The sequence below is a fragment of the Thalassophryne amazonica genome, chromosome 5, assembly GCF_902500255.1.
Source record: "Thalassophryne amazonica chromosome 5, fThaAma1.1, whole genome shotgun sequence".
NCBI lineage: Eukaryota > Metazoa > Chordata > Actinopteri > Batrachoidiformes > Batrachoididae > Thalassophryne > Thalassophryne amazonica.
In genome coordinates, this window is record NC_047107.1 from 58,016,787 (window position 1) to 58,039,740 (window position 22,954).

The window sequence follows — 22,954 nt, forward strand, 5'->3', positions numbered from 1 at the left end:
AGGAATGCTGGAGCTCTGACAGAGTGACCATTTGGTTCTTGAAACACCTCCCTGACTAAGGTGCTTCTCCCCCGATCGCTCAGTTTAGACAAGCAACCAGCACTAGGAAGAGTCCTGGTGGATCCAAGTTCTTCCATTTACAGACGATGGAGGCTGCTGTGCTCACTGACACCTTAAAAGCAGCAGAAATGTTTCTGTACCCCTTCGCCAGATTTGTGCCTCAAGACAATCTTGTCTCTGAAGTCTAGACAATTTCTTTGACTTCATGCTTGGTTTGTGCTATGACATGTACCGTCAACTGTGGGACCTTATATGTAGACAGGTGTGTGTCTTCCCAAATCATGTGCAATCAATGAATTTACCCCAGGTGGAGTGCAGTTAAGGTGTTGAAACATCAAAGATCAGTGTAAACAGGATGCACCGGAGCTCAATTTTTAGCTTCATGGCAAAGTCTGCGAATACTTATGTACATGTGATTACTGTTTTTTATTTTTAATAAATTTGCAAAAATTGAAAACAAACAACAACAAAAAAACAACCTTTTTTTCACATCGTCATTATGGGGTATTGTGTGTTGACATTTGAGGGAAAAAAAATTATTTTATTCATTTCGGCTAAAGGCTGTAACATAAAATGTGGAAAACTTGAAGAGCTGTGAATAATTTTTCAGTGTGTGGGATCATATTTCTGTTTGCTGAGATGTTTCACCTGAGTTCACAAATTTCATAAACCGAAGACCCCTGTCACACTTAGCATGAATGAGGCCGAACGGCATCCGAATGAAGAATCAACACACAGTCTAAAAGTGTGGAGGTGCAGTCTGAAAACATAGGACAGCTGTGTTAGAGCAGTCGGGCCATTTGCGTGCCAAAGAGTTCAAAATTTGTCTCATCAGACCAGAGAATTTTGTTCTCACGGTGTGAGAGTGCTTGAGGTACCTTTGAGCAAACTCCAGGCAGGCTGCCATGTGCCTTTTACTAAGGACTGGCTTCCATCTGGCCACTCTACCATACAGGCTGATTGGTGGATTGCTAGAGAGGCAGTTGTCCTTCTGGAAGGTTCTCCTCTCTCCACAGAGGAATGCTGGAGCTCTGACAGAGTGACGATCAGGTTCTTGGTCCCCTCCATGACTAAGGCCCTTCTCCCCCGATTGCTCAGTTTAGACAGGTGGCCAGCTCTACGAAGAGTCATCATGACCTGAATTTCTTCCATTTGCAGAAGATGGAGGCCACTGTGCTCACTGGCACCTTCAAACTAGCAGAAATGTTTCTGTACCCTTCCCCAGATTTGTGCCTCGAGACGATCCTGTCTCAGAGGTGTACAGACAATTCCTTTGACTTCATGTTTGGTTTGTGGTCTGACGTGCACTGTCAACTGTGGGACTTTATATGTAGACAAGTGCAAGCTTTTCCAAATCATGTCCAATCAACTGAATTTACCCCAGGTGGAATCCAGTTAAGCTGTAGAAACATCTCAATAAAGATCAGTGGAAACTAGATGCACCTGAACTCAATTTTGAGCTTCATGGCAAAGGCTGTGAATACTTACGTACACTCAACAAAAATATAAACGCAACACTTTTGGTTTTGCTCCCATTTTGTATGAGATGAACTCCAAGATCTAAAACTTTTTCCAAATACACAATATCACCATTTCCCTCAAATATTGTTCACAAACCGGTCTAAATCTGTGATAGTGAGCACTTCTCCTTTGCTGAGTGTAGGAGTGATTTCTTTATTATTCTAATAAATTTGCAAAAATCTAAAGCTTTTTTTTTTTTTAGCATCATCATTATGGGCTATTGCGTGTAGAACTTTGAGGAAAGAAATGAATTTCATCCATTTTGGAATAAGGCTGTAACATAAAATGCGGAAAAAGTGGAGTGCTGTGAATATTTTCCGGATGCACTATACATACATACATACACACGCGTGCACACACACATAAAATCCTAAGCCCCCTATGAAATTTTTATGTTTTGTTAAAATTTACAGAGCAAGGAATTCTCAACACAGTATTTCTAAAGAGCATAGTTTTATTCGGATGCTTACAATATTTTACTTTGTATATTGAAACAAAATGATATCACAAAAACCAAAGACTACCAGGGTCAAAATTATCAGCCCCCTTAAGAACTGAACTTTGTAATGCTCAAAGCTCGAAAAATCAAGTTAAAATCGAGGTTTATCTTCTAATGTACACACACAGTATTAATACTTCAATAATGGTTGTAATCTTACAATGTCCATTGCTGTACATTACAAATTTTTGAGTGGATCTGATAAAACTGACATTACAACTGCATAACTATATATTAAGCTTCATTCATTCATTTCTTCTTTCATTTTCACTACTTTACATTTTTTTTATTAGAGCCGCCACTGGCCAAAAGGCACTCATTGATATGCATCACTGATGTTCACTTTATACCAGAAATAACTAAAGGAAAAGAATTTAAAATCATTTTAAAATAAAAGGACTAATGTATAGTCACTTTTGCCAAACACAAACACAAATAGACATGAACAGATAAAACATCTATTGCGCCATGCACCACATTTCTAGAGCAAATATTCACATTAAGGCTTGTGCGGAGCTATCTGGATGTGGCACAGGAATATATTTGCAAATAAAAGCACCTGCCTTCTTTCTTCAAGTAAACAAAAAGAAGAGAACACATGGTTCTCCAAAATACATACATCTGCATGATCAGATGGCAAAATAATTCCTGTTTGCATTTTTCCCACAGATTTCCTTTTGTGAAAGACTGAATGAAAATAAGTGTTTCCAGTCGTAAAAGGCTGTTCTGAGTTTATAATACTCCCCCCAGCCCCACGTTCTGTCAGTGCGAATGTCCACGTGACAGATTTGGTAAGTCACACACATACACAGCACATCACTTTGCTGAGAGAGCATGTCATCTTCTCCAGCCTCTTGGATTGGTGGTGAGTCAAAGACAGTCTCCAGACAAGATTCACGCTGGTGGAGAACTTGTACTTTCAGAATAAGATCAAACAAAGACTGACATTCTGTCACTGATCTAGTAACAGAAATATGACAAATATTTGACCGGGACATGGGGGCATGCTTTAAGGGTTAAGTGACATAGATAATCATAAAATACATAAAATGGCCCGGGTGCAAAACTCTATTGTAGTTTACCCAGTAAAGGTGTATTTATATTTAATATAAGATCAAACATATCAAGTAACGATTTTCACAGACAAATAAATAAACAGTGCTCAAATGATTATTCAACTAATCATCCAAATAAATAAATAAAATGGCCATTTTAAAGTCAAGTTAATTTTATCAAATGATTCCAAATGTGCGGGTTTGATGCTTTTCTCTGTGTTGAAATGAAGACTTTCCCTCTGGGACAAAAATAAATTAGTACTTTTCTCAATTTTACAGAACTGATTGCTCAAGAAAAATAACTATTACTTTTTAATATGAATAATCTTTAGTTTAGGCTCAGTTGTAAACACTGTTGATGTTAATGTTTATACCTGAGTGACACACGGTGACAGCCTGACAAACCAAATCATGGATGACTGCTGGCAAGTCCATGTCATCTGGAAGAACCATGGGTACATCTGCCTCCAGCATTTGGCATAACATCTGGGCAGCAGTGAACAGACCTTCCCCGTGTTGGTGTTACAGTGATGTTCATACAGCTCGCTGCAGAAAAGAACAAATGTGAGGCTTCCCAACTCAACCTGCCTGTCAGGACAGGATTGTATTTGTCCAAATTAATTATAGTCTGGATATGTCCTTTAAATAGTACCAAAACATTTTGTAGTCATGTCATAAACTTATCTAATTTTCCTCAACAACACTCACAAAGAAAAACAATGCACTTGTGGAACATCAGACTGAGGCTACGTGCTCTCACACAGAAGGCATGTGCGTTAGTGGCAATCATGCCATCCTTGCTGCACGTTCACCAGCACTCTGCACCAATACCAGCGACTGCCAGGGTGTGCAAAGCGTCTAGCTGCTGCGTGTCCATGGCATTCAGTGTTGCACTTTGCCTGCTGTTTCCTGTTTTAGCCACTTTGTCACTGGTTTCTTCCATTTTATCATGGGTTCAAAGTTTCTGAACAACCTGGTACATTCCAGCCTGCCACACAGACCACACATGTGGAGAGTTAATGGTGTGTATGGGAAGACCGTGCAATTATTGAAGTTGAATGGCAAGTGTTTTGAACATGATCAAAACAGTCACCACAACCCAGATGAGTGTGAGCAACTGTGTGGGAGGGTGTGATGTGTTTGTGGTGGATAGTGGAGAGTTGGGTGGCTAGTCCTATATGTCTCTAAATGCCCACATTGCCTTCTGAGGGAGAGGGGCTTGACAATTTGACACATTGACTGAATTTCCACAAATGTCATATTTCAAATAATTACCTGAGGATCTTGAGACCCTTGTCCACCTTTCCCACCCTCAAAGCTCGTAGGGCCAAGTCAGACCAAAGCTCCTGTTCAGTTTGCTGCAGCTGCCTTCCCAGGCGACGTAAGCCAGCTTCAGTGGAGATGGTCTTGGTCTTGCCATCAGGATCATTTGACACAACTGGAGTGGCAGTAACCTTCCCATTTGGCGGGCGACGGCCTCGTGTGTTTTCATAACCTCTGATGTGATACTCCTGGATCTGCTTTCGGACCTTCTGGATCCTCATAGTTGGAGGGGAGTGAAGAAAACATCAAAGTCCTCCTTAAGGAATAGACACAGAAGCTGCTTTGTAAAACCCCACACACACAAAAATAAACAATTCCTAAACAAATGTCACCTGCAGGTGGGCAATTGCCTTGAACATGTTCAGGTGTTTTCACACTCCATGTTTTTCAGGGCATCATCTGCATCACAAAGGAAAGTCATAAGTTTGCGATGACTTCTTTCAAAAAATTTGCTTCGATAAAACAAAATCATAATTTGATTTAACCCCTTAATGCCTGAATTTATATAGCTGTATATAAAAAATGTTTTGTGTGTGTTTTTGCCTTTAAGTAGATGGTAAATAATGTTGAGATTATTAGTTTCACTTTGCACAAAAAATAAATAGTAATTTTGGTAATGACTTTATGTTATAATAATAATGGTATGTTGCAAATTGCTACAACAAGCATACTGGTCCAATTTGGTATGTTACATATTTGAGTCAAATATTGTAGCATATATGCGACAATAGGCGTTAAGGGGTTAAATAGCATGACAGAAGGTTGCAGGGTTCCAAGTGACCAGTATGGATGACTACAACTACCGAACCTCTACAAATGTTGTAAGACACTCATCTTCAACTGCTTATCCAAGATTGGGTAAATGTTGTATCATAAAAAATATTTTGCTGACTCAGACTTAAAGTGGGCTGTAAAAAGTGGTGCTTGTTCCCTGTGCCATCCATTCATGTTTCATTGTTTTTACAGTGAATTCTTACGTTTTTGAATGATGTGCACATATTTTAGTACCTCCACCATCACCTGGGCAATGAACATCTGGTGTTTCTTGCACTGTTTGAAATGAGTAGAGTTAGAATAAAATGAGACAGAATCAACTCAGTACTAAAAATTGCATGTTCTGTTTTTTTTTCCCCTTAATATTCATATCCACTTATTGAATGTCACAGATTACTGTAATCCACATGCAATTAACTACCTAAACACATTTATGGATGTCGAAATATATTCCAGAAAGTATCTTGAAATGCAACACTGTGACTATAGCAGTCATAGACATAAAATTATCCAATGTTAAGAAATTAATAATGATGAGCTAGACTCTACTCACTTCTTCAGATATGTGGTCTTTGTCCTCGAGCTGTAGTTTGGCCCATGTTGTAAGACGCTCAGTCACACACTCTGCCTCTGCAGAGGGCAGTTTCTTAAGGACAGTGAAGCATGCCTCCGTCTACAAGCAGCACAAAAGGCATTCTACCAACATGGCATTTACACACACCCACAATACATACATACATATGTGTACACACACATACAAAATAACACAAACATACCTTGCCTTGGCCGATCAGTTGAATGAGATGAAAGTAATATATCTGCGTAGCGTCACATTTGTAGGATTCAGCTAACATCAGGGAGTCCTCTAAAGATGATGGCATGTCCAGCTTCAGGATGTATCTAATCAGTGTCTAGGAATAAAAAGATTTATATTCTGTCTGACTGTAAAATATTGTAGGCAACCATATCAAGCAGGGATGAATGATTATATCATGAAAATATAGGTATTGGCGGTACTGTTTTCCGGCAAAAAAATGCCTGATAATGTGATATAATTGAAAATGCAAAGTTTCCCGTGTGAAATTCTGCCTACAATACTACTTGCCATGGAGGCAGAAAGTGGATACGATGTTACTCCAGGAACATACTGCACAGTGTAGACTTTGCTCCCTGCTTAAAGACAGGGAGACTGAAGGTACAGCATTGAGAAAAAAAAAAAAAAGTGTCATTCAGTGTGGAAATATGCCTTTGGTAAGGTTAGACCTTACTTGTGTGAAGGGTCTTGGAGACAACATTTTTGTGATTTGGCGCTATATAAATGAAAATAAATTGAAACTGAAATCCAGAAAGTATTCACAACGCTTCACTTTTTCCACATTTTATAAAGTTACAGCCTTATTCCAAAATGGAATAAATTCATTGTTTCCCTCAAAATTCTACACACAATACTACATAATGACAATGTGAAAAAGTTTTTTTTTTGTTTTTTTCCAAATTTATAAAATAAAAAATAAAAAATAAAAAATAAAAAAAAACACCTAACTAAGCAATCACATCTACATTAAGTATTCACACAGTGGTGGCAGCATCATGCTGTGGGAATGTTTTTCAGTGGCAGGAACTGGGAGACTAGTCAGGATTGAGGAAAAGATGAATGCAATAATGTACAGAGACGTCCTGGATGAAAACCTGCACCAGAGCGCTCTTGACCTCAGACTGGGGTGATGGTTCATCTTTCAGCAGGACAATGATCCTAAGCACACAGCCAAGATATCAAAGAAGTGGCTTCAGGGCTAGAGGCTGACATTTTTTTTTTTTTTCGGGAAAACCACGGGTGACGGGATTCCCACGGGATGGGAGTCAGCTTAGTATTTATCACGTGATTGGGACGGTACAGGATAAAATGTTAACAGGAGTAGATGGGAGCGGGAACCAACTAATAGAAAAACAAAGAGAAAACAAAGGACACGTGCCACCATTCTGTAGTTTTCTTTCAGTAAGCCTACGCTGTAAGGCAAGTCAAAAGAACTACACTAAAAAGTGATTTGCAATGCAAAGTCGAAAATAACGACTTATTTATTAAGCTCACAGAATTGGCAGGAAAGTCGCAAATATTACTGAACTTCAGGAGAGTCGAGTGTGAAGGTGTTAACACGTTGCATACTGCTTGTAATACGTGACAAGATGCCAACATTCAACGTCCTAAGTTTGCATAAAGCAGAGGTCATGAAATTTCTTCAAAAGAAGAAATTCAACACAGCAAGGCCTGGTATATCTCCAGGTGTCAAAGGGAGACCCTCCGAGCCAACACAGGATGGCTCGGTATCATAAACCCCCACCCTTTCCAGGATTTAAGACTCCCCAAAGTGCATTCTTCACTGAGCTGTGAAGCCCTTATCAGCCCAAAACCAGATGTGCCAACTCCTTTCTCATCTAAAAAAAAAAAAAAACACAGACCACATAAAGACATATCTGTCCCCAAAAGTCCTAGAAATATTTTACAACAAGATCCCAGTAAGTACGAAAGAATTGCCATCAACTTGCTGATGACAGCCCAGTTTTTCCTGGTCCAAACTGACCCCAAACTGACAGAGTTCCCATTTTGTGATGAAATCCAAAACCCAGTCCGTTCCAGTCCATGGAACAAGAGTGACCCCTGTTGGACGAATTGGGGAAGGGTATGTAACAATTATGTACAGCGTTATAAAGTTGTAACCATGTTTAAAAAGTGCATTTTATTGTTGTAACACAAAAAAAGAAAAAAACAACATGTGACCATTTAACCTTACAAGTGAGATTTATATGTCTGGTATTTTGTGCTCTGATTATAATTTGTAGGAAGTTTATCAAGTGTGTTTTTCATATAATTGTGTTGTGTGGTATCTCCACAGAAAACTTTGTTTACTAGAGTTTTGCAATACAGGACTTGCTTGGTTTGTAAGCAGGAATTTCAGAATAACAGACAGTGATTTATTATAACACTAGACAAAGAAATAGGAAGAAAACTACAGTACCCAGAATTTTTGGGGGTGGAGCTTTTAACTCCGGGGAATTGCTCTCTCTTCGCTCTTCTCTCTTAACGTGCCGACCTCTTCTTTTCTCTTTTTCGTGGGTCTTGAGATGCTGCCTCGCCATCCCACAATTTTATGACCCTTTGTCTGCCACCACGTGGCAGAAACTTATTTCTTGTTTGTGCACGCCAACAAGAAATTACTTTTTCCTTTTTCTACCACTAACTTTTTTGACTTTTGTAAAGTTAAATGCGCAGGCGCATTTAACTTTCTTTGAAGATTTTTCAAATTTAAACCTTTTTCTTCTTAAACTCAATTTTTCTGTGGGAGTGGGATAGGACAGGTGTGAAAATCTACTCCCGTGTCACCCTCTATTCAGGACAACTCTGTGAATGTCCTTGAGTGGCCCAGCCATAGCCCAGCCCTGAATCCAATTGTACATCTCTAGAGAGATCTGAAAATGTCTGTGCACCAATGCTCCCCATCCAACCTGATGGAGCTTGAGAGGTGCTGCAAAGAGGAATGGGCAAAACTGCCCAAAGACAGGTGCTCCAAGCCAGTGGCATCATATTCAAGAAGACTTGAGACTGTAATTGCTGCCAAAGGTACATCAACAGAGTATTGAGCAAAGGGTGTGAATACTTCTGTACATGTGATTTCTTTTTTTTCTTTTTTTTTTTTAATTAATAAGTTTGCAAAAATAAAAAAGCCATCACTTTTTTTCATGTTGTCATTATGGGGTGTTGTGAGTAGAATACTGAGGGAAAAAATGAATTTAATCCATTTTGGAATAGGGATTAATAAAAAATGTTGAAAAAGTGAAGCACTGCAAATACTTTCCGGATGCACTGTAGATGCGTTGTGGCTGAGTACTCATTTTGGAAATAACCCTTCCTCTAGCCTCCCCCAATTCACCACAAAGAAATGGTTTCAATCAAACGAGGTGTTCTTTAGTTTTTGTGTGGAAATGAAACTCAAGCTCGCAGCCATAATGGAAAATTGGTCAGACATTTTTGAAAGGGACAATTTTTTTTTTTTTAATTTAAAGGAGCTCTAGCTTACTTCAACACACGACGCAGAAATGCTTTTGATCAAATTAGGTGTTCTTTAGTTACTATGCAGAAACAAAAATCAAGATAGCGGTGTGGTGGCCATAGTAGATGATAGCTGCCCCCCCTCCCCCCTTTTCAAGTGAAGCTTCCTCTAGTTTCCCCCAAGTCAACCAAAAAGAAATAGTTTCAATCAGAAAAGAAGTTCAGAAAACATGCCCCCCTCCCCCCAACTTCACTGAGTGGGGGCATTTAAAAGAAGTAGTTGAAGCTATTTTTCATTTAGCTGAAGATGGTGGCAGCAGCTTAAGTTCATGTGAAGAATGAAATATTTTGTGCAGTGAAGAGCTGACTGTCAGTCAAGTTAACAGTGCTGTTTATAGTGCACAGAAAATAGTGTATAGCTCCTAATTTTACTGTTTAAACTTAAAAATTAAATGTAGCACTACCTTATAATTCGGATCTCATCCAAATTTAACTTTCCTTATTTTTCATGAGTGAATTTGTAAACTAGAATGGACTGCATTTATACACTGCTTTTCCATCTGAATCAGAAGCTCAAAGCACTTTACCCCGATGCCTCACATTCACCCATTCACACACACCCCCCCAATGTCAGGGTGCTGGCATGCAAGGCACTCACTACACACCAGGAGAGACGTGGGGGTTAAGGACCTTGCCCAAGGGCCCTTACTGATTTTCCAGTCTGATGGGGGTTTGAACAGAGGATCCTCTGATCTTAAGTCCACCACTTTATCCACTGATTAACTATAAACATTTAATCACAAATGTATCAGTTGTAAATAATACAAATGTTACATTTGGAAAGGATACATTTAGGGTAGGATGCCTGTTCCCCATGTAATGTAGAGTTGCACCAGGGAGGGCATCCAGCAAAAGATTTGTGCCAAATCAGCACGCAGATCCACCTCAGCTCTGCAACCCCGAAACAAGGGAAGCAGCCGAAGGGACTTACAAGGGTAGCATCAAACGTTTGAGTCAAAAATCATATTTTGTATGTATCTACAAGTAGGCCATCACAATTAACATAATACACCATAAAAATAAATAAATAAATAAATAATAATAATGACAGGGAGAAAAGGCTGGTAAACAAAAACTTTAAAATTAAAGTCATCCTAATTCAAATGAACTGGAAAAAATAATTAATTTGCATAAAAAAATTCCCACAGGTTTTTATAGAAAAACTTACTTTACAGATTTTTCCTTAATTATGATCAGACACCTACAATAAATACATGGCAGTAAAATTTCAGCAACATTAAAACTTCTGAAAGTTAATAATGAAAACATTTGTTAACATAGACACAAACCTTGACAAGAGATATTATTCATAGTTGTCATTTTTATATAAATTTGCATGCAATTTAAGAAACTGAAAATTTGCATTATATTCATAACACCTAAGACAGCAGTTACCCTATTAACTTACACATGATTGCATTTTCAGAGTTTTGTATTCAGTTAAAGTAAAACAGTAAACTGCAGTTACATTTTTTCTTCTCCTCCTTCAACAGTGTAGGTAAATTCTCATATAGGAGAGACTTTGTGCTCTTCAATGAGATTGGGGGCAGGGCAATATTTATATATCATACAGCCCAACGGGGGGAGGTGTTAGACCCCAATCTTAGTAGTCATAGGGCTTAGTAGTCATTTTTTGAGAGAATATGAATGATTACACAAAACTTTTTTCCACTCATGGTTAGTGGTGGTAAATGTTTGAGCACAACTGTACACCCATCATGGGCATGGATGCCATGGTAATTTTCAGTTTTTAATGATGTCTTTGACCTGTTCTTTTGCCAGGGTGGAATGATTGTACAGCATACATCATTAATGACTACAAAAATAAGAACTGGGTGCACAAGTTTGATTTTGGATCTTCTCTAATCTGCACAGGGACAAAATTATGCATACAGGCTTAAATATATCCATACATTCACTTAAATGTTTTAATTTGTGGTGTTGAAGGTTCTACAATGTCTTTTAACATGACAAGGCCAAGGCGTATTAACTCCTCATCAGTGATCATGATTGATTACAACTGGTAATTTCTCTTTGCCAGCATAAAAAGGATGTGTTTGACAGCACACACTGGACTGACCAATACTCAGAACAATGAGAAAGTCCAAGGAACTCAGTGAAGATCTAAGAAGGACAACTGTAGATTTACACATATTGGGATGGTCTCTTGGAGCCACTTCTAAACAAGATAATCAGTTCAAACAACTGTAGGTATGCATAAGTGGAAGTTAGTCGGATGTGTCATCACTTTGCCAAGGTCTGAAGAAGACCCAAACTGTCACCCTCAGATGAAAGGAAATTGGTTAGGATGTTCAGGAACAACCTTGGAACCACCAAGGGTCAGGTCTGCCATGAACTCTAAACTGCTGGAACACCAGTGTCACTGTCCACAGTGAAGCGAGTTTTACATTGCCATGGACTGAGAGGATGCAAATCATGAAAAAATCCTCTGTACCCAAAACAGACCTTTAAGCTAGACTGAAATTTGCTGCTGCCCACATTGACAATCAAATGGCTTCTGGAGAAAAGCTTTATGGTCAGACAAGACAAAGATTAAGCCATTTGCCCACAATACAAGAGTTATGTTTGGAGGAGTAAAAGTGAGGCTTTCAAACCTAAGAACACTACTAAATGTTAAGCACGGTGGTGGTAGCATCATGCTCTGGGCCTGTTTTGCTGCCAGTGGTACTAGTGCATTGCGCAAAGTGGATGGAAAAATGAAGGAGGACGACCTTCAGATTCTTCAACATCACCGCAAATCAACAGCTAGACAGTTGAAACTTGGCCACAACTGGTGTTCCAACAGGACAATGACTCCAAAGACATTAAAACTGGTTGTGGGTTCAATAAAGCAGGCTAACATACTTCTGTAATGGCCTTTCCAAAGCCCCAAACTCACCCCTATTGAAAATTTGGGGACTACGTTTAAAAACTGGGTCTGTGTAGCGACCCGCTTGGAATAATAAAGCAAGATGCAGAGAGCTTCGACTGGTGCAGCTTTATTTTCTCTCCTCCCCTTTTGACTGACTGACATTTGACACCGTGAAAACTCCTTCTGCTTCCAAGGGCGCTAAGTTTGAGCTCCGTTTGCTAGCAGCCTATCTTCCACACACATCTCACAGGGACAGTCCAGCTCGTGCGTGACGTGAACATGTCGTTGCGACAAGACAGGAGCGTAATGTCTAACGTCGGCAGCACAGGAAGTAGAAGAAGAAGAAAACGGTGGTCTTCAAAATAAAGCACCAAGCTGTAGCGTGTCAGAACTTCATCATTCGCCATAAACGAAATTAACCGCCATTTACACTCCCACCAAATCCTGCTACAATGAATGAACAAATATACAAAAGCTAAATGAATTGTACAGGATTTCTTGACCTATAACCTTTAACTATCAGAGTTATACAGTTGAACTGTACAACATCATACACAATAAAATAGCGTGTACACAAACAGCCTGTTTGTTCCAATTAATTCTCAAGAAGAAGTACTAATTTTTGGACTGGCCTCTCAATAACTGAAGGCTTAGAGGGGGAATCTTGTTTTCTATGAGGCTTTCGCTCTCCTACTTGGACTTTGACTCGACGGACCAAACCATCACTGTCCTGAACAGTCTCCACCACTCGTCCTAATTGCCAATGATTTCTAGGAAGGTTGTCATCTTTAATAATGACAATGTCATTGACTCTGAGGTTGCGCTGAGGTAGGTGCCATTTCTGTCTTGTGGATATGTTGAGTAGATACTCTCTTTTCCAACGACCCCAGAATTGTTCAATGAGATACTGAACTCTCCTCCATCTCTTTGTAGCATACAAATCCTCTTTCCCAAATACTCCAGGGGGAGGAAGAGCAACCTTAGATTTCATCATGATGAGGTGGTTCGGTGTTAAAGGTTCCATCGCTTGAGGATCATTTATTCCATCCACTGTCAATGGGCGACTATTAACGATAGCCATGGCCTCATATAACAGTGTTCTGAGAGAAGCGTCATCCAATCGACCTGGGCACTGTGCGAAGGTAGCATTTAGCACGTTTCTTATGGTTCTGATTTGCCGTTCCTAGACACCGCCTGCATGGCTAGCAGAGGGGGCATTGAAGACAAATTCGCACTGCCTTTCAGTCAGGAAGATTTCCAATGGTTTGGTGTCACATTGTTTAAGTGCTTCCTTAAACTCATTTTTGGCTCCAACAAAATTAGAGCCCTGGTCACAATAAAGTTGTCGGACAGCTCCTCTGAGACTGATGAAGCATCTTAATGCATTGATGAACGAGTCTGTCGACAAATCTTCGAGCATCTCGATATGAACAGCTCTGGAATACAGACATGTGAAAATGAGTCCATACCTTTTGTACTCTTTACGAGCTTTCTTTACAATAAATGGTCCAAAACAATCCATGCCACTATAGGTGAAAGGTGCTGAGGCTTCAAGACGTTCTTTAGGGAGTTCAGCCATTCGTTGGTTCTCTGTCGGCCGTCGAAGTTTCCTACAAAGCACACAGGTGTGTATCAACTTAGCGACCAGCTTGCTTCCACCAATGACCCAGAATCCATTGACTCTAAGCTCCATTTGTGTCTGGCTTCGACCCTGGTGGCATGTCTTAGCGTGGTAGTGAGACACTATAAGCTTAGTTACATGACTATCGTTCAGTAAGATAATTGGGTGCTTGACTTTGTGACAGAGAGATGACTGTTCTAATCTCCCACCAACACAGAGAAGTTCTTCAGACCAGATGGGATCAAGACTAAAGAGGGAACTAGATTTTGGAAGGTCTTTTCCACCTTGAAGCAGCTTTATCTCATGGGGAAAGGCTTGCTGCTGTACAATCTTGATCACTGTCTCAGCGGCCTTCTCCCTCTCTTCAACAGTCACATGTTCACTATGTTGTTTTTGTGTAGACCTCAGTCTCTTGATCCTTGCAACCACCTTTACAAGTGTTGTCATGAGGAAAACTGACTCAGACGCTTGAGGATGTCCATTGCAGTTATTGGTTTCGGTGCAAGTACTTGAATTGTCCTTGACTTCGGGATCACCGACGAGGTAAGTCTGCTGGACCTGCTGGGTGTTAGATGCAATTCACGCTCCCAGAGAAATTTTGGACCTTGCAGCCAGTTCGTGAGTGAATGTCTGAAACATGGAGACCTCGGGATGCGTGATCGGCCGGGTTTTCTGAGGAATCCACATAATGCCACTGATCAGGATCACTATTGTCTCTAATCAGTTGAACACGGTTTGCGACAAATATGTGGGAACCTACGGGCATCATTGCTGATGTACCCAAGCACAATTTGCGGAATCCGTCCAGAAAAATTCTTGATCGATTTTCATGTTAAGCTCACCCTTAACCATGACGCTGACTTTTGCAGAAAACCACTGCTGCTGCAAGTTCCAGCCTTGGAATACTTGTGGACCTTCGAGGGAGCTTACCCTTGCTTTTTGCCCATTACGAGACTGCCAATGGACTTCATCCTTGTCATTTTTGTACCTGAGGTAAGAACATGCCCATATCCTACGCAGCTGGCATCTGAAAAAATGGTGTAATTCTACTCTGACAATGTTATGAAAGTCATGTGGGTGGTAACATCTTGGGATCGAGACCTCTTTCAGCTTAAGAAGTCCATTCATCCAATTCCTCCCACCGTAGCTTTATATCTTCCGGAAGTGGATTATCCCATTCCGATGCCTCTGTGACAAAGCTCTTGAAGGATACGTTTTCCACTTAGGCTGAATGGAGCAATGAACCCGAGTGGATCGTAAAGAGAGGCGATGACAGACAAACAACCACGACGGGTTGAAGGCTGATCCTTCAAGCTGATGTTAAAGCTGAACATGTCATCCTTTATTAGCCACTGGATGCCGAGAGCACGTTCTGATGGCGTTGGATCAAACTCTAGAGGCTTGACGCTTGCTGCTCTTTCAGATGGGTCTAAGCAAGACAATGCAGCTTCTTTATTTGAGTTGAATTTGTGGAGGCGCAGGCCCTCCCTCTTTTGCACAAACTCTTGTGATTCAGTGATCAGTTTTTTAGCTTCGTCAACTGACGGGATGCTGACTAATCCGTCATCAACATAAAAATTTCTCTCCACAAATGCTGATGCCAGGGGGTAGTTAGCTTTGTGTTGTCTTGCTAGATGCTTTAAGCCAAAATTGGCACATCCTGGAGACGAAGCAGCTCCGAATAGATGAACGGCCATCCTGTACTCCTGTGGTTCCTTCTCCAGATCTCCGCCCCTTTCCACAGAGGAACTTCAGATAATTCCTGGATTCAGGAGTGACAGAAAACTGATAAAACATTTGTTCAACATCACAGCTAATGGCTACAGCTTCTTTTCTAAATCGGACAAAGCACTCCTACCAGAGGATTGATCAGATCAGGTCCAGTTAGCAGGGTGTCGTTTAGAGAAATACCATGGAATTTGGCTGAACAGTCAAAACGACTCTTAGCTTATTTGGTTTTTTGGGGTGGTAGACACCGTGATGTGGAAGGTACCACTCTGTCGCTCTCTCAGATGTTGCAGGGGCAAGCTCTGCATCACCCTTGTTAATGGTTGCCTCCATGAATGTTTTGTACTGCTCATAGTATTGTTTGTTGGCCTTTAATTTTTTCTTAAGACACTGTAGGCGAACTGTGGCTAGCCTCTTGTTGTTTGGTAAGTTGGTGTGGACTGTGCCTTTGAAAGGGAGAGGCATCTCATAATGCCCGTCCTCCTTCTGTGTGATGTGGTCACTGAGGAAACTGAATGAAATGAACATCATCTTGTGAGACATATTTATCCTCATAAGTTCTCTCAATGAAGTCTGATTCCAAAGTCTTCAGAACATCTGTTGCTGATGGAATGGCAGTTCTTCTTACTGTTAGCCGATGTACGAAGCTTTGACTTCCTTGCTGTCTAGGTGGGGTTTGACAAGCCTATTATACTCCATCCTAGTTCTGATCTCTGTGCGAACGGTTGATTTTGTCACCTAAGGATAACTTCAAGAGGAGCCAGCGCTGAAGGACAGTCATATCTATCAGGAGTCCTACATCACAGTCCTGAAGGGGTGGCAACTTGTCTGCCAAGTTTCTGAGATTGAGGCCACAGTAATGCTGTTTCCTTTGTTGGAATGTAAGACTTATCCACTGGGATGAAGTCACGGCTGTAGGCCTGTTGTAGTTGAATGCGACTCTCAGAGTCAAGTCCACGGACTTGTAGACCACGAACACTCTTGCTCGATACGATTGTGTCGATGGCTGTCATGGTACTGAGTTTCAGCTTTACTGACTGTGCATTCACATTCAGCTTACAAGTACATCTTCTAAGACAAATGTTGAGTCACTCTGTGTGTCTAATATTGCATACGTAAGTATTTCTCTGTGTGGCTCTCGCATTGAAGAAACAAAGACTGGACAATACTTGAAGTAGCAGAAGCGCGTTGTGTTGATGTATGGGATATGACCTTCTGCACTCTTGGCTTGCACCTTCTTCTGTGGAAGTGGAGCCCGTTCGGTATTGCGTCCACAGGCCTTTGGTTCCTGTCTTCGTGCAAGCAGGTTGGGTGACGACGGCTGCATATGTCGCATGTGTGTCGTCCTCTTACAGTCTTTAGTCATGTGACCCTTTCTTAAGCATCCAAGCAGAGTCGATTTTCATGAATGAATGCCTTTTTATCTTCAGCACTTTTTGTTGTGAAAGTGGGACACCGAGGGATGCCATGAGTTTCACTTTTACAGACAGAGCAAGGTAATTTCGTTTTACTGTTGTTCGTTTCTTCTTTCTCTTGAACTACACTCTTTGATTGTGTGCTTGTGTTGAAAGCTCTGGCTCTCTTTGGGATCCTGTCATCTACAGGTTTGAAATTTATCGAGAGTGGAGAAGCAATTGGGTTGCAAGCTATCCGTGCCTCTCTGCTGAGGAACTCTGTGAAGCATGCAAAATCTGGATAGCTGTCAGATGTGTCAAGTTCATTCACAACAATTCGACTCCACTTTCGTACGATCCATTCCGGCAGTTTTTTGAGCAACTTGTGGTTTTCTTCACAGTCATTAAGGATAGCTAATCCTTTTATATGTGGAATTGCCTCCTTGCAGCTTTGTAGGAAGTCAGCAAACTCCCGTAGTGCTAGTGCGTCATTTGTGCTGATCCTTGGCCATTTCATGAGCTTTTCGCGGAAAGCTTTCTGTATGATGAATGGGTTCCCATATCTGTCCTGTAAAACTTTCCATGCTCCATTGTATGCATTCTCTGAATTTCGATAAAAGAAACCTTCAACAGCTTTACGCGCCTCTCCAACAAGATAATTTTGAGATAAAACATTTTCTCCGCTCGCTGGAAGTGGTTTTCTGTCAATCAGAGTCTGAATGACATCTTCCAATCTGTAAACTGTAAAGGGTCACCACTAAATGTGGTGGGTTCAGGGACTGGCAAGCGGTTCATACTCAATGAGCTAGCAATTGCTTGTGCTACACTGACAGACTCCTGGGTCACTGTCATTTCAGGAATTGCTTGGCGAGGTTTGGAACGAAGCAGCGTCTGGATTCAGCAGAGGCTCTGTTTTTATCTATAGTGAGCTGAGCTAGTTGTGTCGTTAATTTCATTTTGGTTCTCAAAACCTTCAAAACTATCGTATGCTCTCACACGAGCTGCTGCTATAGCAACTTCCTTTGTTGCTTGTACTGCTGCAGTTTTGCTCTCTCTTGTTTCCAACTGTCGTTGCATCTCCACCTCTCTTTGCTTCATTTCTGACAACATTTTTGCCTCATTAAGTCTCCATTCACTTTCTAACTTGTGAAGATGTGCTCGTTGTGCTTGAATTTCTTCTCTGGCTTTTAATTGCTCCAGCTTAGCAGCAAGCTCTGCTTCTGCATCTACTCTGGTTGACCGTAAGCACTGACTGAGCCGGAGCGTTTGCTGATTTCTCTGACGACTCTGATGAACTTACAGTTTCAGTTTAGATAAGCCAAAGACAGATCCATATTCAATTTTGTTAATGTTTCTCTTACTCTTTCCTTTTCAAGTTGATCGTTATAATCTTCATCAATAGTCTCTTGACGGTTGCTTATGAGATCACAAATTTCCTTTGTCAACATAACACGACGCATCCATTTTTTTGACAACTTCTGGCGTGGTGCTACTGTTACGCAGAATAGGTTCATACTGTAGTTTTACAGCATTGTACTTTGCTTGAATATCGTCCTGTAGCTTATTGAGGTCTCCTAATGAGCAGAGGGTTTTTAATCTTGTCCTAGTTTCTCTTGCTACTAGCTTCAAGAGTCATAGGCCTTGTTGAATATTTTCTCACGTTTTTTGGAGTCTTGGTTACGCATTTCTTGGCCTTTCTCTGTTAGCTTCCTCTCACGTGAGCTAGACCTGAATGGTGTGTCTTGTGGGATGTCTGTTTCTTCTGGTGGGAGTGACATCTTGTTTGTTTGTGCGACTGTTTCAAGTCTGACGTGGCTTTGATTGTCCTATGCCTGAATTCACACCTATGAGCTGTAGCTATCCTTTACCACAGAGTAATATCTATAATCAAGCATTCACAGATGATGGACATTCAAAGGGATTCTTAGCATGAAACAGTAACAAGTGTTGTAAATGAGTGTTGCTGGTATTAATAGCAAAGAGCTTCACTCATAAACAGAAATATCATGAATTATTATCCCTAAACACATTCCATTTGTCCTGAAATATTCATCACCTCAGCACTGTTATATCTTAGAAATCAACTCTCAAATTAATTTTGACCTCGAAACGATATAAGGCATTTCAGTTATGCTTTAAGCTTGTGCGTGCGTATGTAAATCGTCCTCTTTGCTCCTTGGCACTCAAAGTCCCTTTAGCATCCGTAGTTGTACCTTCAGTGTGCCATCCTTTTGATTTTGCCTGTGCAGGATATCGACCGTGAGCGGAATCAGCAGGCTGGTATCCGTTTGGTAGCTGGATCTCAGGTGAGGTGACCACTCAGCTTCTCTGCAGGGATGGCCAGGTCTCTCGTAGCCGGAAGGAGTTTTTCACTCACTGTAGCGACACGCTTGGATAATAAGCAAGATGCAGAGGAGCTTCGACTGGTGCAGCTTTATTTTCTCTCCTCCCCTTTTGACTGACTGACATTTGACACCGTGGAAAACTCCTTCTGCTTCCAAGGGCGCTAAGTTTGAGCTCCGTTGCTAGCAGCCTATCTTCCACACACATCTCACAGGGACAGTCCAGCTCGTGCGTGATGTGAACATGTCGTTGCGACAACACAGGAGCGTAATGTCTAACGTCGGCAGCACAGGAAGTAGAAGAAGAAGAAAACGGTGGTCTTCAAAATAAAGCACCAAGCTGTAGCGTGTCAGAACTTCATCATTCGCCATAAACGAAATTAACCGCCATTTACAGTCTGTGCCAGGAAACCAACTCATTTTATTCTAACAAGACGAGTGGTCAAATATCCAGCCAGAGTTATGCCAAGAACTTGTTAATGGCTGCCAAAAGAGTCTAGTCGTAGTGCAGCTTGCTAAGGGAGATTTAACCAAATATCAGTGGGGGTGTATATTCAAGCCCCTATGTATAATTTTGATCCTGTGTTGATTACAGAAGATCCAAAATTAATTCAAACTTGTGAACCCAATTCTTGTTTTTCAATGAATTAATTATGTATGGTGTACAATCAGTCTACCCTGACAAAAGAACAGTTCAAAGACATCATTAAAAGCCCCAAATTACCATGACATTCATGCCCATGATAACTGTATGTAAAAGTCCACCACAACTGTCACAGACAACTTGCCCACGGTCCAGTTAAAGTTCCAATTCACCTAACCTGCATGTCTTTGGAAGTGGGAGGGAAGCCACAGCACCCGGATGGAACACACACAAACACAGGGAGAACATGCAAACCAATCCAGAAAGGACCAAGCGGGAAGTAATCCCATATCCTGTAGGCAATTGTGCTAACCACCTAAGCCCTTAAAATATAAGCATAGCAAATATTGACAAAAATATAATATTGTGCATCGCTTTCTCAAGATTCACAAAATTAATCAAAATCTCACCATACCTGAGTTGCTGTTAGAAAGGTTGAAGTTGCGAATACCATAGCCTCTGAGGAGTTTCTAATTTCCATCAAATGGTAGCTCTCCTTTAAAAGTCCTGTCTGGAGAACATATGGAAAGAAAGTTATACAGAAACTGCTAATGCTAGCAAATTCTAATATGAAAACAAGATCAGTGTTGTATGAATTTACTTTGGTCCACCCATCTCCAGGTACTGCTGAACCAGGTTTTCCACCACATTACTCCATGGCACCACGGCCTTCTGCATGATCTCGAGCACAGCTTCCACCATCAGCTGGTAAACCAAAAACAACCAGAGATGTAACCACTTTCATCTTAAATGCCGATTTTTTTTTTCCTGAAATATTTTTGTAACATTGAATTGCTGATAAATATTCAATGTTTGAAATTTACATCGCTATCAGTCATACAGCCCAGTACAGCCACAGCTTTTGCTTCCCATTCTGTGAAGAGTGTTGTCGTGCGAGAACTGCAGCGCTGAAGCAGATCCTAATAAAGATTGAGAAGACCCACTAATTATCAGGTGTGTGAAAAATTAAACGTCAAGCCTTCAGAGGGCTCAGATGCAAATAGGTTTTTACCTTAATATACTGCAAAAGGAGCTCATCAAATGAAATCTGGTGTTCTTCAGCATACGGCAGGATGCTGCTTTCCACTGTGGCACAGATCAGCTCTGGAGCCAGCACTTTGTCCAGCATTAAGAAGGCAATACTCCAAATGTTTCCCTTACACATTCACCAATCAAATACAGACACAGAATGACGCTTAAAGGCTCATCAAATGTACACTTATTATATTCTAAACAGATATACGTGGTGGTTAAGAGCATAAACATATTTCAGTAAAATTTAATCAAGTAAAACAGCAAAGTAAACCTAAATCCACTTTCACACCGGTCTTTGCATACAGTTGCGTTGTCTTGCGTATAGAGTATGCTGGAAAACTGCACAGCTTTGGCATAGTTTCTGTGTGCGATTGCATTCCTACTCTTGCTTTCAGTTGCTTACTGCTACGTATGTAGCCCTCACTGTCCACTCCTGCTTTTTTTTTTTTGGACAGTATGGAAGAAAATGCGCTCCGTTCTCAAAATGGTACATGAATGGCACTCACATTGCACGCAGACGGAGAGAGCGAGACCAACCTTGCGCCCAGACGGGAAAGGTTTAGCTCCAGACTGACACGAAGATGGATTTGATACATTGGAAAAGTCAGAAAACATTATTTCCAGGGGTTAATGGACTTTATTAAGGTCCCACAATGGTGACAGAACTGGAGGAAGTGTAAAGTGAAGCAAAGCAAAGCAGAGCTGCTTCTGACAGTCTGCTGTGAGCAGTGGACATGTCCTCCTGCTGGCAATCAGTCCGTGAGCAGGAATTAATGGACTTTATTAACGTGCCACAACTGTAACAGAACTGGAGGAGGTGAAAAGCAAAGCGGAGCTGCTTCTGGCCGTTGCGCGTGACCCGCTGTGAGAAGTGGACGGTGGCATGTCCTCTGAACATGGAAGCTTGGCTCGCCTCTTCTTGCGTGGTTTTGAAGTTTCACTGCCAGCAAAGTCCAGTGGGATGAATAAAATCTATCAACCCCGGTATACACTGATAAAAGGATTTTTCACGCTGGCATGTAGAACTGCGGAGGCTTGGTGTACAGTAGCACAGTGTTGTGTAGATTTACAAAGAGTTGCGGAGTGTTGTGTAGACTTGCTTAAAAACTGCGTACTCTGTTGTCAGTACGCCATAATACGCAACTCTACATTGGCCCTGGTGTGAAAGGGGCTTAAGAGCAATATTTTGTTTGCCAACCCCCCCCACCCCCATTTATAATCTTACCAGTTCATACCGACATCTAGGAGGTACTGTTAAGCATTACTCGAGTTTCAAAAATTTGCAACTTTGAAAAGCGTTACTTAAAATATTTAACCCTTTCTGCTAAGTGCCTGAATGAAACGTGAATAAAAGACATTCAAGTACTTTGACAAGATGTTAGAAGAAATAATATTAATTATTAACCTTCTCAAAGACTGAAAGCGAAAGTCTGCAGTTGTATTTCTTGTGGAGGTCCAGCAGCTGACGAAGGTTGGACACCAGGGATTTGAGATTTTCCAATTCTTCTGCACCGTAATTGTCATCCTTAAAAGTTAATAAATACAAATCAAACTACACAACGTGATGACAGGTGACAATTTATCCCCATGGTCAGATTCCCATCATATGGGCACAAACCCTCACCACTAGTCACAACTGAATATAACAAACTGGTTATGGCCAACGTACAAATTTCATCCATGTCCATAAAGTTGGTAGCCCGAGCACTGCCAATTCCAGACCATTTTGAGGCCAAGCACCCTGGGAAAGGAGTGGGAGGTGTTAAATTCCATTCTGATGACTGGTTACAGACTGTAAAACAGGCATACCCTATTCAATGAGCAATAACAACAGGAAGAAAACAAAATACTGGAAGAATTGTTGCTCCCGTCTCTTATCTTTAGAACCAGACTCTGCAGGAGATACAGGAAGGTGAATTCTGAATGTACTGGATGGTCTGAGATAAAGGAAGATAGCTAGCTGTGTCAAGCAATCCATGTTT

General features: G+C 41.0%; 1 protein-coding gene across 1 annotated transcript in view; it reads right to left on the reverse strand.

Annotated features, from left to right (window-relative positions):
• The window catches only part of kntc1 (kinetochore associated 1), a 98,375-nt gene that overhangs the window by 54,223 nt on the left and 21,198 nt on the right, over positions 1 to 22,954 (reverse strand). Inside the window, 17 exon segments of the mRNA XM_034170370.1 lie at positions 3,510 to 3,641; positions 3,644 to 3,681; positions 4,411 to 4,667; positions 4,669 to 4,689; positions 4,691 to 4,714; positions 4,791 to 4,825; positions 4,828 to 4,857; positions 5,436 to 5,508; positions 5,786 to 5,905; positions 6,009 to 6,143; positions 20,348 to 20,409; positions 20,412 to 20,441; positions 20,531 to 20,642; positions 20,762 to 20,857; positions 20,950 to 21,093; positions 22,378 to 22,497; positions 22,642 to 22,713. Coding sequence (XP_034026261.1) covers positions 3,510 to 3,641; positions 3,644 to 3,681; positions 4,411 to 4,667; positions 4,669 to 4,689; positions 4,691 to 4,714; positions 4,791 to 4,825; positions 4,828 to 4,857; positions 5,436 to 5,508; positions 5,786 to 5,905; positions 6,009 to 6,143; positions 20,348 to 20,409; positions 20,412 to 20,441; positions 20,531 to 20,642; positions 20,762 to 20,857; positions 20,950 to 21,093; positions 22,378 to 22,497; positions 22,642 to 22,713 — 1,501 coding nt within the window.